This window comes from Limulus polyphemus, unplaced genomic scaffold, assembly GCF_000517525.1.
Source record: "Limulus polyphemus unplaced genomic scaffold, Limulus_polyphemus-2.1.2 Scaffold1293, whole genome shotgun sequence".
Classification (NCBI taxonomy): domain Eukaryota; kingdom Metazoa; phylum Arthropoda; class Merostomata; order Xiphosura; family Limulidae; genus Limulus; species Limulus polyphemus.
The window spans coordinates 185,961-199,498 of NW_013666903.1; the positions used below are offsets into that span (position 1 = coordinate 185,961).

Genomic DNA, 13,538 nt, shown 5'->3' on the forward strand with positions numbered 1-13,538 from the left:
GAAAAACCAGCCACTTGGCCAGGCACCAGACAAAAGCCACATGTGAAGACAGAGTATGGGAATGGAAGGGTGATGCACACTGGACTAGGGCTGACTTAAAAGGGTTGTAGAAAGAGGGAGTGGAAGAAGAGGTGACACCACTTAAGTTAGAAGCCCATCCAATCTTGACTGAGAGCACCAACTGCCCCAGCCAAAGGATGTGGAACTGAAGACCAAAACTGTGGAAGCTGGGTATTGAGATGTGTGACAAAGGCATCAAGATCCAGAACTCACCAATGAAACAACAGTGAGTCCCCTAAGCACTCTGTAGAAGTATCTTGTTGGGACAAGATAAGTAATCTGCAACTAGAAACACCTGGAAAATAACAAGCCATCAACAGAATATGATGGCTGTTGGCCCAATACAGGAGGTCCAGTGTTGGAAAACAGATATTTTGACCAAGAGAACCCATGTCTTGAGATGTACTAGACCACAGGTGAGCTGACAGAAGGAACCATCACCCTGAAGAGCCAAAAGAAAATGAAACAATGTCCAATGAATTGTGAGGAGTGCCCAACAATTGAAATGGAGAGAGGACTCAGATAGAATCCACCACCCCAAGAGCTCCTGAGCATCCAGGTAAAGAGGTGATGTTCTGGACCAGAATGAGGAAGAACAACACATATAGTGTCATTGGCTCGATCCAACCACCAGGTGAATTTGGTCTACCAGAGTAAATGTGGCCACGGAATACTAACCCCTCAAGATAACTGGTCCCTAAAATGATTCGAGTGAAAACCAATATCTGGTGAGGGAGTTAAAATACTAAATACTAGCTCATTGGCACAACACAACATTCTTGAATTATTAAATAGACAAAGGGTGAAGGAAGCCTGGGCACCTCCCCCAGAACAAAACACGACAGTGAGGCATAAGCAGGAGAAAGGAACAAGTTGTCAAAATAAACATCCTCATGTTCAGGCATACCCTCACATAGTGATAGAGAACAATAATCTGTCAACTCAGAAGACTGCATAAAGGCAGCCAACTTCCTTCGAACAGAGTTATTACTTCCTCAGTGGAAAAAAACATGCCCTGATACCATTTGAAGCTCCAAATGCAAGTCAAAAATCGAACAAAAAAAAAAAATATGTGTTTGGAATAATGCTTGAAACATGAGCAAAAAAATTAATGAACTAGTAAGTAAAAAAAACAAAGACACACAATTAGTCTACTCAAATTCGAAAAAGGAAACAACCAGTAGGAAAGCACGAACAAAAACAGATCCTATCAGTAGGACTGCCAATCAAGAAGTGATTACGGGCTACATAGAAGAGAGAGCACTAATGATGATAAAATTGGGGGGGGGGCATTCCTATTGGTGGAGGGTTGCTGCCTGATCATTTGCAGGATAGAATGCAGATGTCTCTTGTGAATGCATGTGAGGGTAAGTGGGAGTATCAAGGCTATTGGCAAGCAAAAATTTGTGCATATAGAGAGCAGTATAAGTCAAGAAAAGCTATTTCTGATTGGAAAAAAAGGTTTGGTGTTCAGTTAAGAGGTTCCAGAGGTTACACAAATGAAGTGTGAAAACTTTAAGAAGAAAAAAAAACTTTTAATCTTAACATGAAAATCACCTTGTACTCTCACTTGTCAGACTCTGATTCCATAAATTCAAACTAATTTTTACTAAAAATACTTAATTAAAAAAATCAGATTTTTTTTGTACAAAATACTTGTAACATTTACTAAAAGCTTACCAAATTTTGTGAAGATACACTTACAATATTACAGGTTGTAGCATGTATAGTTTCATGTTGGCTGCAAGTTTGGTCAAAATGACCAAGCCTGTATATACAGAAGGTTAAGCTGATTTTTGTTTTTAAGGTTGCAAGTTTTGTGAATACTGTACCCCCATTTGTCTTCTCAACATTAACAGGCTGGCCTGAAAAGCTCTGGATGGAGCAAAATGCATCATCAGCAATGGATGTGACATTTATAGTGTAGTTGGAATACTATTATTGTACATTCTTCTAATTCTTACGAGACTAGATAAAGAATGTAGTGTTTACAAATGTAATAGGCCCAATATTAATGTCTTATGACAAGTATAATTGTAATTATTATTTGCTAGCTTGTAAAAGGCATACAGACAATAACAAATGTTTCCAAACAATAATGTTCAAATATCTGAAATGTTTGCTATTAAATGTTAAAATTTAATGTACCTTTAGATTTTAGACAAACATTTTGTGTGTGAATGAGTAATATTCACACTACATTTGTTTCAAGGATCAAGAACATATCTACAAAGACAAATAGATGATGAAAAAGGGACAAACCTATAAATATAATTTTTTTTCTTATAATAATATCAGGCAGATTTTTGTAAATTAGGTTTTGTATTTTACATAACTGAAGATCAGTTAAAAATATAAGAACAGACAAGGGGACTGAAATTTATTAATTTCATATAGGTTATTCTACATCTAGCAATGTGAATAGCCAAACTAAATGTAGCTATTTGCATCCATATAGTCAATTATAATAATAAATTAAACACATTTAAACATTATCTAATGAAGACATTTTTAGCCTACTTTACTAAACCAGTTACATCTGGAAGTAGTTATTTCACACTATTAAAACAGGTACTTTCTGAATAAAATGTGAATGTATATCATATGTTTTATGATTTATCTCATACATATGTCTTTGTTCTTGCAGTTTCATTCATAGAGGTGCCTTGCTTTGGTATTAATGCATTAGTTTTTGGTTCGTATAACTTAACTCAATTTGTGTGTCCTCCATTTGTATTGGTGTTTGTATATTTTATTTGAATGGTTGTATTTATATCTTCTGTTTGAATGGTTGTAATCATATAAATGTCCTTTGTTGATAAGATTAGCAACATATCTTGGGCATACTTGTAGCCTTTGATCTTAAAGCAAGTAGAAACTGAAGCAGAATGTTTGATTTTTGAGGTTAATTTTCATCTCTATCACATTTAAGTGCCAGAGTCAAATACAGATTCAGGAAATTTTAAGAAAAAAGAGGCTTCAAGTGTCCTCAATTTGACTATATAACATTTATGGCCTCACATTACATCTAAGGTATGTATGGTTGTGTACGTATATTTTCTGTTTTTCTTGTTAAAACTGTATTAAACACAATTCAGTTACTGTCAATACAGAAAAACAAGGAGCCACGTGTAGTAAACATCTAATAAATGTAAAATATTTTATATTTTATTAGATAAAATACAATGGGATCTCTAGCAGTAATTAGAGGAAATGATTACAATATTATTGAAATTTCATTTTTTGTCATTTTTATGTTATTAGGGACTGTAACCATCAATGATAGACTTCCACAACTTGATGCATAAATAGTTAAAAAGTGTGTTCAATAAGGTTATTTGAATTAATATCTTGGAGGAGGATATCTCACTAACCCACTGATAGGCAGAAGGTTGTGGTAAAGTGAAAAATTGCAGGAAAATTGAAAAAGCTTGAATAAAAGAATAATAGAAATAGTCATACTGGACAGTACAAAAAAAAAACAGCTAGTCAAAACCCTTGGAAGCAGTAACTGAAAACTTTTGACTTACAGACTCATGCAACTTGTAATCAAATCTGGTATAAATAATAATAAAAACTAAACACAACTACAGAATGTAAATGAAATACAAACTTGGAACATCACTTGTGCTCAGTTCACATTCAGTCCTTAGCTTCAAAACTTGAAAGCATGGGAAATGGGATAACTTTTGACTAGCACTTTGCAACAGTGAAAGTACAGTAGATAGTAATGATGATATTCAGAACTTCATGATAGAAAATTTTGTATATATTCGATCCATGTTTTAAATCTTAAGTATATTACATGGAAAAGACCAGTATTTGATGAAGAATGCTCTAAGAATTTGATTTTCTGTAAACATGTTGCTGCTCTTGATGTCCACTTGTTGCTAAATGTCACCAAATACAAAGAAAATCCTTATGTTTCAAGGTTTACCTGACTTCTGATCATGTTAACTGTGAATTTCTGGTTTCTGTTTGCACAATCAGTTGCAAAAGTCATCCAGTCTCTCGAAAGGAATTTATTAGATTTAATTGCATATGGTAAAAAGGAGCTCACAGATGTGCATCCAGATTAAGCTCTCTTTATCACTTAGTTCTGACACTTTGTCAGTCACATCTTGTTCTTGTGAGTGCTCCTCTGCATTGAAGCTTTTCAAGAACAAGCTACTCCACAGCACTATGACAGAGCAGCATCCCTGTGATTTGATGGTGCTGTCAGGTGACTCGGAACAAGTATCATTTTTCTGTGGTCTGTCATTGAAGATTGTTGTTCAGTTGTTCCTTGTATAATGTTTTCACTGTGTATATTGTTGCACCTGCTATATGTATTATTATTATTATACATATTGTGATTGATGTACTATACTAAAGTATGATGCCTATTCTTATTGCATGACCTATCACTTTATACAAAAACATGCAACTGTTAAATGTACAAAACTGTATATAATCTAGGAAATACATGTACATATACAAGTATATCAATATCAACAATAAACATTATTTGGTATAAAACAAGATGAAGAATATTAAATATTTTTCCATCCACATTACAATTATCTAAAGTATGAACTAAAAATATTTTTAATGTAGTTTTTCATTCATTTTTTAAGTATTTAAAACCACAACCTAAAATAAAAGAACTTAAGAATGATACATTTTTCACTTCTTTTATATTCAAGAATATTTGATACACAATACATACATACACACACCAATGTCAAATACTGACCTATTGTCATTCGAGAAGGAAACCCATGTGGGTTAAATACTATGTCAGGAGTCATTCCACTCTCTGTAAACGGCATGTTCTCAGCAGGCCATTGTTGACTACATACACCTTTTTGCCCATGCCTACTGGCAAACTTATCTCCAATTATTGGATTTCTCTGGATGAAAAAAAAAAAATTATATATTAACAATGTTTTCTGCACTACAAAACTTATATTCTACAATAGATGTTTGTGAAAAAATGTCTTAAATTAAACAAATGTATGAAAAACTGCTAAGTTATGAATTGTGATCAGTTAGTCTGTATTTCAGCTGTAATAAATACCAGTTTAAGTATAGTTAAAAAATGGGTATTCTTAAGAATGGAATGATAATTGAGTTGTAAAAATGTCTGTAAAAATGATCATAATTTCCTATGGCAACTATAACTGAAATGTTAGTGTATAACATATATCATTTAGCTTACATGCATACATACACACTTACAGGAATCCAGAGAGTGATGCAAATTTTCTGAAGGACGTCTGATCCCGTATCATTCGCACACAGTTTCACATATAACACATAAGCCGATTCTGTGGATTTATACTTTTCTACTCTTGTTTCTCCTGTTACTTTGTTGATGTAGCTGTAAATAAAATATTTATTTATTGTCTCAAAATAATCCATCTCAATTTCAAAGTGCTACATATGATAAATAAACGTGATTATATAAATATAACTTAACACTTTTCCTACAGGCTAAAAATTTCTCTGTGAATATATGAAGTCAAAGTGTTGACTAATCTAAGTGCAAAGTGTCTTTCATGTTAAGATTAAAAATACTTTCCTTCATCTGAAAATTGTCAATTTTCATTTGTGTAATTACTAAGAGATCAGTAACGCATGAGATCAGTCAATTTGACCAAGCTAGTAACCACCATAAAAAAAAACAAATTAATTCTAAATTATCTTTTTTCTTTCTAGAATGATTTCAAATTGTAACATGAAATTACAATTGTTTATCCCAATTGGTTTAAAACTTGTAACAGTATAGATCTGTTTCTACTTAAATTTTATTGTTTTACTACCTTTTGATCCATGTCTAACTAATAATCCTGCCACACAAGTTGTAAATCACTTGGCAAATGTATATACCCTTATCAAATTACATAAGACATGGACTACTTGCTAGCATACCTCATCAAAAACTTTATATTGTCATTATTTTTTTATTTGTTTTACCTAATCTAACCTTACCTAATTTAACAAGTTTCTAATTTTGACACTTTAGTTACTTTTATACTAATAAATAAAGAATACACATGAAAGTTTACATTTTCTTAAATTGAAAATGTATTTCCAATAATGCTTACCTCTGCTGACACTTATAGCTATTACCTGACTGCCAGTGTTTCTTCTTTGCCCATCTAAGCATTGGTCTGATTTTTTCTCACTTGCTCCCATTTGTTATACCCCACTCAATTGCATTTGGTGATATTTATCTCATGATACTCTCCACCTATGTCAATGCACCTTCTATTCTGGTATTGTATATAAGCACCTCATTCAGATAATTTTATCACTTTTTCTAGACTGACACAACCCCAGTCTTTAACACTGGCTCTTAGAGGAGAGGAAGGGTGGGAGAGTGTCAGCGGAGGGGTATTATTCAAAATACAATTTCAATTTAGGAAAATGTTAACTTTCCTCTGTAATACGTACCTCTGCTGATACTTATAGCTCGAATTCCACATTGAGAAGGTGGAGGGGGCCGGTGAGGGCATTATCCATACAAAAAAGTGCCTGCATGGATCATGGGTGTAACAAGATAAGGTTGATACCTGAGTGGGAGAACTGCACTACATCCAGAATAGGTTTGCTCTTTACCCTGAACTTTGTTCCTGTATCATGTGTGGAATTATACACGAGTGATCATCACTATAGGGCCAGCCCCAACCAGATAGCCGAGGTTCCACTACTCAGGGTTAGAATTATGGGGTATTGGTCCTTATATCCAATGTTGGTGGCTGGAACAATTGGACTGCAATGTTACATATAAAAATATATATACTGTTGATTGAATCTCAATCTGTAGCCATAGAGTGATGCATTCTGAACCACCAGAATCACGATGAGAAAGTAAGCAACACTAAATCGGACAAACCTTCTCCTCCACCTGAAGAAGCCTGAAAAGCAACATCCCAGGCTCAGAATGACAGGATCACGTATGCCATACTCAACCAAAGGAACAGAATTCATCCAGTCAGGAATTATGAACATTTATCCTCACTCCCCAACTGAGTGGGCAAGGTAAATTCCATTTGCCCCCTGAAATTATGGGGAGGACATGAAACAACTGTGCTCAACCAAAGACCCAGGATGGGACCACTCCACATTCTGAATTATGAGAAGATAGTGGATGCTCTTCCATGAACTATGTACTGAACCGATATTGATCAAAAAGTAGGGCCACACACCTAAACTAGATAGTCAAGTGCCAAACCTGAACCAGTATTAGGAGTAGGTTTTCGCATAGGCTGTTGCTGCTCTTACCAACATCTGGGAGAAAAAAACATCCAGGGACCCAGATAGGAGGGCCCCCAACTTTGCACTCTTCTCCAAGAGTGGAGGAAATTCACTCTAACACTATGAAGGAAAAGCCTCTGTCTACCACCCCAGTGACTAGGAACCGGATGTGGTAAGGACTATCTAGCTCCACTAGTAGAATCTGGAGGGTAATGTAGATTAGGAAGTCCTGAGGAACAGTGTTCTAGAAACAGTGCAATAGGTGAACCAAGTTACCTAAATTTTTAAAAGCAAACCAACCCAAATTTATTCAACCGATGATCGGCAGGGACGGGCAGGATCCCCTTTAGCTTTACTCATGATAGTCAATGAGTGGCAGCCAGCATAGTATGGTAATCCCACCTAGTGAGCTCCTAGGTGGTCATATGGAACACCTCATTTTTACAGAGTCTGTTGCAACCTGTACAAATTATATTCAATTAGTGGTTGTTAATGTGTTTGATAAAAACACACCCGTCTGGGAAACACTCACCACAGAGTGGGATCGTGTGAAAACAAGGGAAGGGACTCTGAAAAGAAGAAATAAATATACTCTCCCCTCTGGATAATCTAGCAGAAATGGTTAAGATAGCTACAGGGGCTAGGCAAAAAGCCCTCAGATGAAGAGACTGCAAGATCAGGCAAATGATGTGAGATAAAAGTACTGGGGGAGGTCAACATACCAGTCTGCACAATGACCTCCAGCAGGCAAATCGACCAGGCTGCTAAGGACATAGAAAAGAGAAATCTGATTAGATGCGACTCACAGAAGATACCACACCTTTAAAGAGAGCCCAGAATAAAAAAAGTTGTCTAGCATCTCTAAAGGTATAAGTGCAGGCAATAAAACCTTCAAGACCCTTCAAGATCAAAATCTGATTGGACATAGAGTGAGCAGATGAATTGGAGAAAAGGATTGAACCCATTTCCTATCTGACAGAGTGTTGTGTAAGAAGAACTGGTCTGAAGGTGTAGAGAGAATGAAAAAAGTGTTCTGTGAACAAACAGCACAAATCACTCTGATCTATGATGTCCGTGGGTTAGCTGCAACATAAAATAAATCTGCAGGTAAAGGGGATACATGGCATATAGGAGTCAGGTCACAAACAGGTGTAGAAAAAGAACACATAACCTTAATCTACCTGGTAGGTAATGGGAAGGGTCATTTGGGACCAATTACTCAAAACAATGTGAGGAATCTGGAGAGTACTGAGGACTCAAAACACATGTAGCCACAATAATCGAAAGAAAGTCAATAAAGCCGCCATAAATAATGGTGATTGTGGAAGATGCAAAAACCTGTCAAAGAGCCAAGTGAAAAAACAAGTTATGGTTGACACCACTGATTGAAAAGAGTTCAACCTCCTCTCAATACAACATTGCTGATACATATGTCATTACGATGGGTAAAAATGTATTTTGGACTAAGCAGAAACTGAGACAGAGACATGTCAACCTTAGAAATTAAACCCAATGCCATATGAAAAACAGCATAACCTCTATGCCAGAAGCTTGAGCATCTGGATAGCTAGGTGTACCATATCAGATCATGGCTACTTTCACCGTAAGAGTGTAAAAAAAAAGAAATGGAAGAGTTGGACACATCGGAAGGGACTGCAGAAACAGAAATGGGTGTAGCAGCCAATCTGGTGGTATCAACAGGATCTGACAGTGAGTTGGAACAAATCATGGAGGGAAGGTTTAGAGTAGTAATCCTGTCCTGTCCAGATGGAAAGCAGCTATTGCCAAAGCCCAAAGATGAGATACTGGAAATCAACTTGCCAGTAGTTGGGTGATATAATGAGAGGCCAACCCACCAATTAGAGTTGCAAAATGAGAGCCAATCCAACAAAACCTTGTGATGCAACATCTGTTCTGTCAGGAAAATCTGTTTGGATTGAAACAATGTACCTGTTACCACAGGTATCACCCATGGAACATGGCAAGCTAGAAAGGTGATATGATAGGACTAGTTCTGAGAAAGGAGGTCCAAAATTCGAAAATAAAGAACCCAAGACCACATGCCTCCTTGATGAGAAACATAATACACCACCAAGAAATAGTCAGAGTGAAGCCTGACTATTTACCCCGTAAGATGCCCAGACCATGAAGTTTTGCCTATTGAAGAGCAAAAAGGACGAAAACAATATGCAAGGAATCCTCATTATCCATGCAAAGACTCTAGAATTACTGACTGTTGGTATATGCACCCCATCCCTGAAACAAAGAGTTTGTGAAGAGAATGGACTCTGGATGAGGTGGGAGTAGAGAAACTCAAATTTTAGTAGTGTCCCAACTTAACAACCCCCCCGAGATTGACGAATGATCTTGACAAGGGAAACTGGGAAAAATCAGTAAATAGAAGTGCATGATCCTTGATTGCTTAAAGACTAATAAAAGGATCACTTGTGTTCTTGTCTTAAAGGCATGAAGGGTTCAAGTGATGCTGACATTCTCAGAAGAGAATGAACTATTCTTGCAATGGGAGAAGGAGAAGTGAGTAAGAGTCTGGTGTCCTATTCTATAATGTTGCACAGTATGGGAGACAGCAAACCCATACTGAGAGATGAGATGAAAAATAAAAAACAACTAGACCGATGACATAGTGAATTGGAGCTAGATTGGATGTCACAGTCCTGAAAGGTTGTATCTGAAAGTAAAATCAGGAAGTGATAATCTAACAACTGAAAAGATGGTGCCAGCAGTAACCAGTCATCTATGGATGGTGTGTACACTGTTTGATGGAAAGAAGGGGAAGTGAAACAAAAAACTCATATGATACGGCAGAACCCATGTGAAACCTATGGGAGTCCAAAGGGAAAACCCAGAATTGCGGTACCTGACCCTTGGGCACCACAAATGGCAAGAACATTAGAACTCCAGAGCTAAGGCAAAGTGCAGATACGAGCCGACTATAACCAAATTAGATATCTACAATCCCAGTAAAAAAAGCAACATAGAATGAGTAACTTGTGAACCTTGAAAAATCTAGGCATTGATATAGACAAGGAAGATTGATGACTGGACACCAATCTCCTGTCTGCTTAGGCGCAACAACTGACAGGAATAACAACTCTGAAGAAATAGCATGACCTTCCCACTACCCCAGACCAACCAAACTGAGATAACCCTAGAACTAAGTTCCAAATCTCACAAAAAATTATATTACCTAACTGTAGTATTAGTTAATAATGGTGAGCTGGCACTACCTATTACATGTATGTAAACACAAGAGAATTTTAGAGTATAGAAAACAAAACATTGTTATTATGTCTTGGTATTATAGCATTATGTAAAAGATGACCACTGCAAATAAACCTTATGTTTTATACTAAGGACTACAGTGAATTTATTAAATACAACCCATATGCATAATCTTACGTGGTGTCAGATTTGTGGATTTAACCCATGCCTCTTTGCAAAATTTAGCTTTAAATTTACTTTTTACCTTCAATGAGCTATCTCTAGATCCCTGTGATTTTTTGTTTTTTTCTTTTCAAGAGACAATGTCTTTTCTGTGCAGCTTTTAGGAAATAACAGACTGAATCTCTCCTAAAAAGTCTGCTTAGCTGCAGACAGGTGCATAATGACCTGTCTTCATACATTTATTGGAGTGTATTTCAATGGGTGATTAGTGGAATCTGCTAATGAATTAATTGTTGGGCTTATTAATTATTTACAAACAACTAATCTTTATTCTTAAATGAGAAAATAATTTTATTTAAGGTATTTTTTGAAAGACAATTTCAAACTACAACTTGTTTGATAAGAGACATCTCAAAAACAAGATGTTAGGATTAAGAAAATACTTTTCCAAATTTTAAGATGTTGTACATGAAAATGTATAATATACACAATGTAGCACCAAAACTGTAAAAAGTTGAAAATTGAATTTTTCTCCCAACAAAATTTCACAAAATTAATAAAATTCATGAATTTTTCTTGATAAAAGTAAGAATTATTTCATGGCATTCATTATAAATCAGAAAAATACTAAACATAACAGTGAGATTACTATTAGGTACATGTTAACAAAGTTATGTATGCCTAGTTCTGGGGATCAAGTTTATGATTTTATACAACCAAATCTAGGTGATGAAGTGCATGAATACTATGAATGCATCTTTACTGTACAAAAAACTGTCATGACATAAAAAACCATTTGGTTTAGATATTATTGATTACTTTATTTTTGTGAGTGAATATTTTATTATTGTTTAGTTTTTGTTATAATAAGAGTTAAAAGCAGACAATTGTAGGAAGTTTTGTTAATAATTCATTGTTGTTGAGGATATCAAATGTCACATGCAATATATTCATTTTAAGAATATGGAAGGTGGACAAATGATTAGGTTAATAAAGATATAAATAGCGTGAGATGAGTGGGAAGCAGCAGACAGATAATAGCAAAAGGGAATAAAGTTGGTGTGAAGTTAACTATCATAGAAATGATAGGCCTAATATTTAATATGTTAGAGTGAAACTAACATTAGAAAAAAAGATAAATTTTTATCCCATCAAAGCGTGGTTCTAAAGTAACTGAATCAGCCTGAGTGTACTTTGACAAAAGGAGAAGAGGATTTTCAAAAGAAAGAAGACCAAAAGATTATGGTAACTTGCTCCATGAATGTAAGTGAATTACAGAGAATACTAGTATGACAGAAATAGAGAAGATAGTTAGGCTTGTCAACTGAAATTCTAAAGTAAATGAATAGGTCTAAGTGGATATTTGACAAGAAGGAGAGAACTACATATATAGTATTTAAATGTCCATAATATCTATAGTGTTGAAGAATTTATTGTACACATGTTAACTTGTTCTGAATACATATATTATTTTGAAAACAAGTGAAGTACGTGCTGTTTATTCATTGTTGAATTTATCACTAACAAGTCACAGACACCTACTGTAGAATAATTCTAAGCCTAACAAAAACATAGCATATATTTAAACTATTAAGAAATATAACTAAAAGCCTTTTTATTTTGACAATTGGCAAAGATCAGATTCTTAAATTCTGAAAGGGACAGTAAATTTAACAGCAAGCACTACTTCACTTGTTAAAATGTAGAGAAGAATAAGATTATCCTGGTCATAAAATTAGTTATTATTTTGTACAAAACAACATTTAGTGCAAACTGGGCCAAAATATATTATTTTGAATCAGCAAAATGACAATTCAACATATCTCTATCCTTATTACATGTTTATTTGTCATGGGATTTTAAGAAGGCTATATTGCAATTGTAGCCTATTTAAATATAATAAGATTTTTGTTTTCCCTTTTCAGTGTTCCGTATTTAGCTAGAGCTAATTGTAACTAAACAGGAGTCCTGTTCATATAACATTCCATATTATTAGACTGTTATTAGTCCATGTCTAGTAATTTCTGACAAATACAGTTAAATTAGAAAGTTTATCAGCATACAACATTTTCTTTGAATGAATAAAGAATAATGAATATAAACAGATTATAACTTTATTTATTATGGCAATCTTATCCTAAGTATCACTGGTTATGTTTGTAACATGGTAATAAGTAAATAATATATCAAGTTAAAGCCACTTTATTGTTTAGTCCAAGCAAAATAAACATACAGGTATCACTGTAGCATGTTATGTAAGTAATGGCTACTAAGACCCACCCTCACATTTTTGACTTGTGTATGATCAGAATGCATGCATATTGTCATATGGTTTATGAGTTAAATTGGTATGTATCTGAAACTGAACAAATTTGAGTTATGGCAGTGTTGCTAACCAGAGGGAACACAACTGGCCAGTAGCATCCACTGCCAACTCTGGAGCTATTCTTTACCAATGAAAAAAATTCAACATCACATTTTAATGCCTCCCATACTGGCATGGCCTGCCAGTTGGATTCAGGTTTGATACCTGGTGTCACCAAACATGTTTACCTTTTCAAATATAGGCAATGTCACAATTAGTAAAAGATTAGACCAAGAGTTGGCAGTGGATGCTGCTGACTGGTTGCCTTCTCTCTGGTCAGCTCAAAATAGAGAATATCTTTTCTGTTTTCAAAGAACTCCATTTTACGTAATGTTTCATTACAAACTGCCATCTTAGAGCAAGAAAACCCTTTTCCATGAACACAGAGAAAGACAACAACCAACAATAATATGAAAACACTTTACACTAGTTACAACACTAACATTGAGCTCCTAGGGAAAATATT

The 13,538-nt window shown here is 35.0% G+C and overlaps 1 protein-coding gene across 2 annotated transcripts in view; it reads right to left on the reverse strand.

The window, feature by feature from the left end:
* Positions 1–13,538, reverse strand: part of LOC106462981 (DNA-directed RNA polymerase I subunit RPA2-like) — a 130,597-nt gene that overhangs the window by 18,478 nt on the left and 98,581 nt on the right. For both annotated transcript variants that reach the window (XM_013922951.2, XM_022390386.1), the window contains 2 exons: positions 5,281–5,422; positions 4,796–4,952 (listed from right to left, as the gene is read on the reverse strand). In XM_013922951.2, the coding sequence (XP_013778405.2) occupies positions 4,796–4,952; positions 5,281–5,422 (299 nt within the window). The remainder of the gene's footprint in view (positions 1–4,795; positions 4,953–5,280; positions 5,423–13,538) is intronic.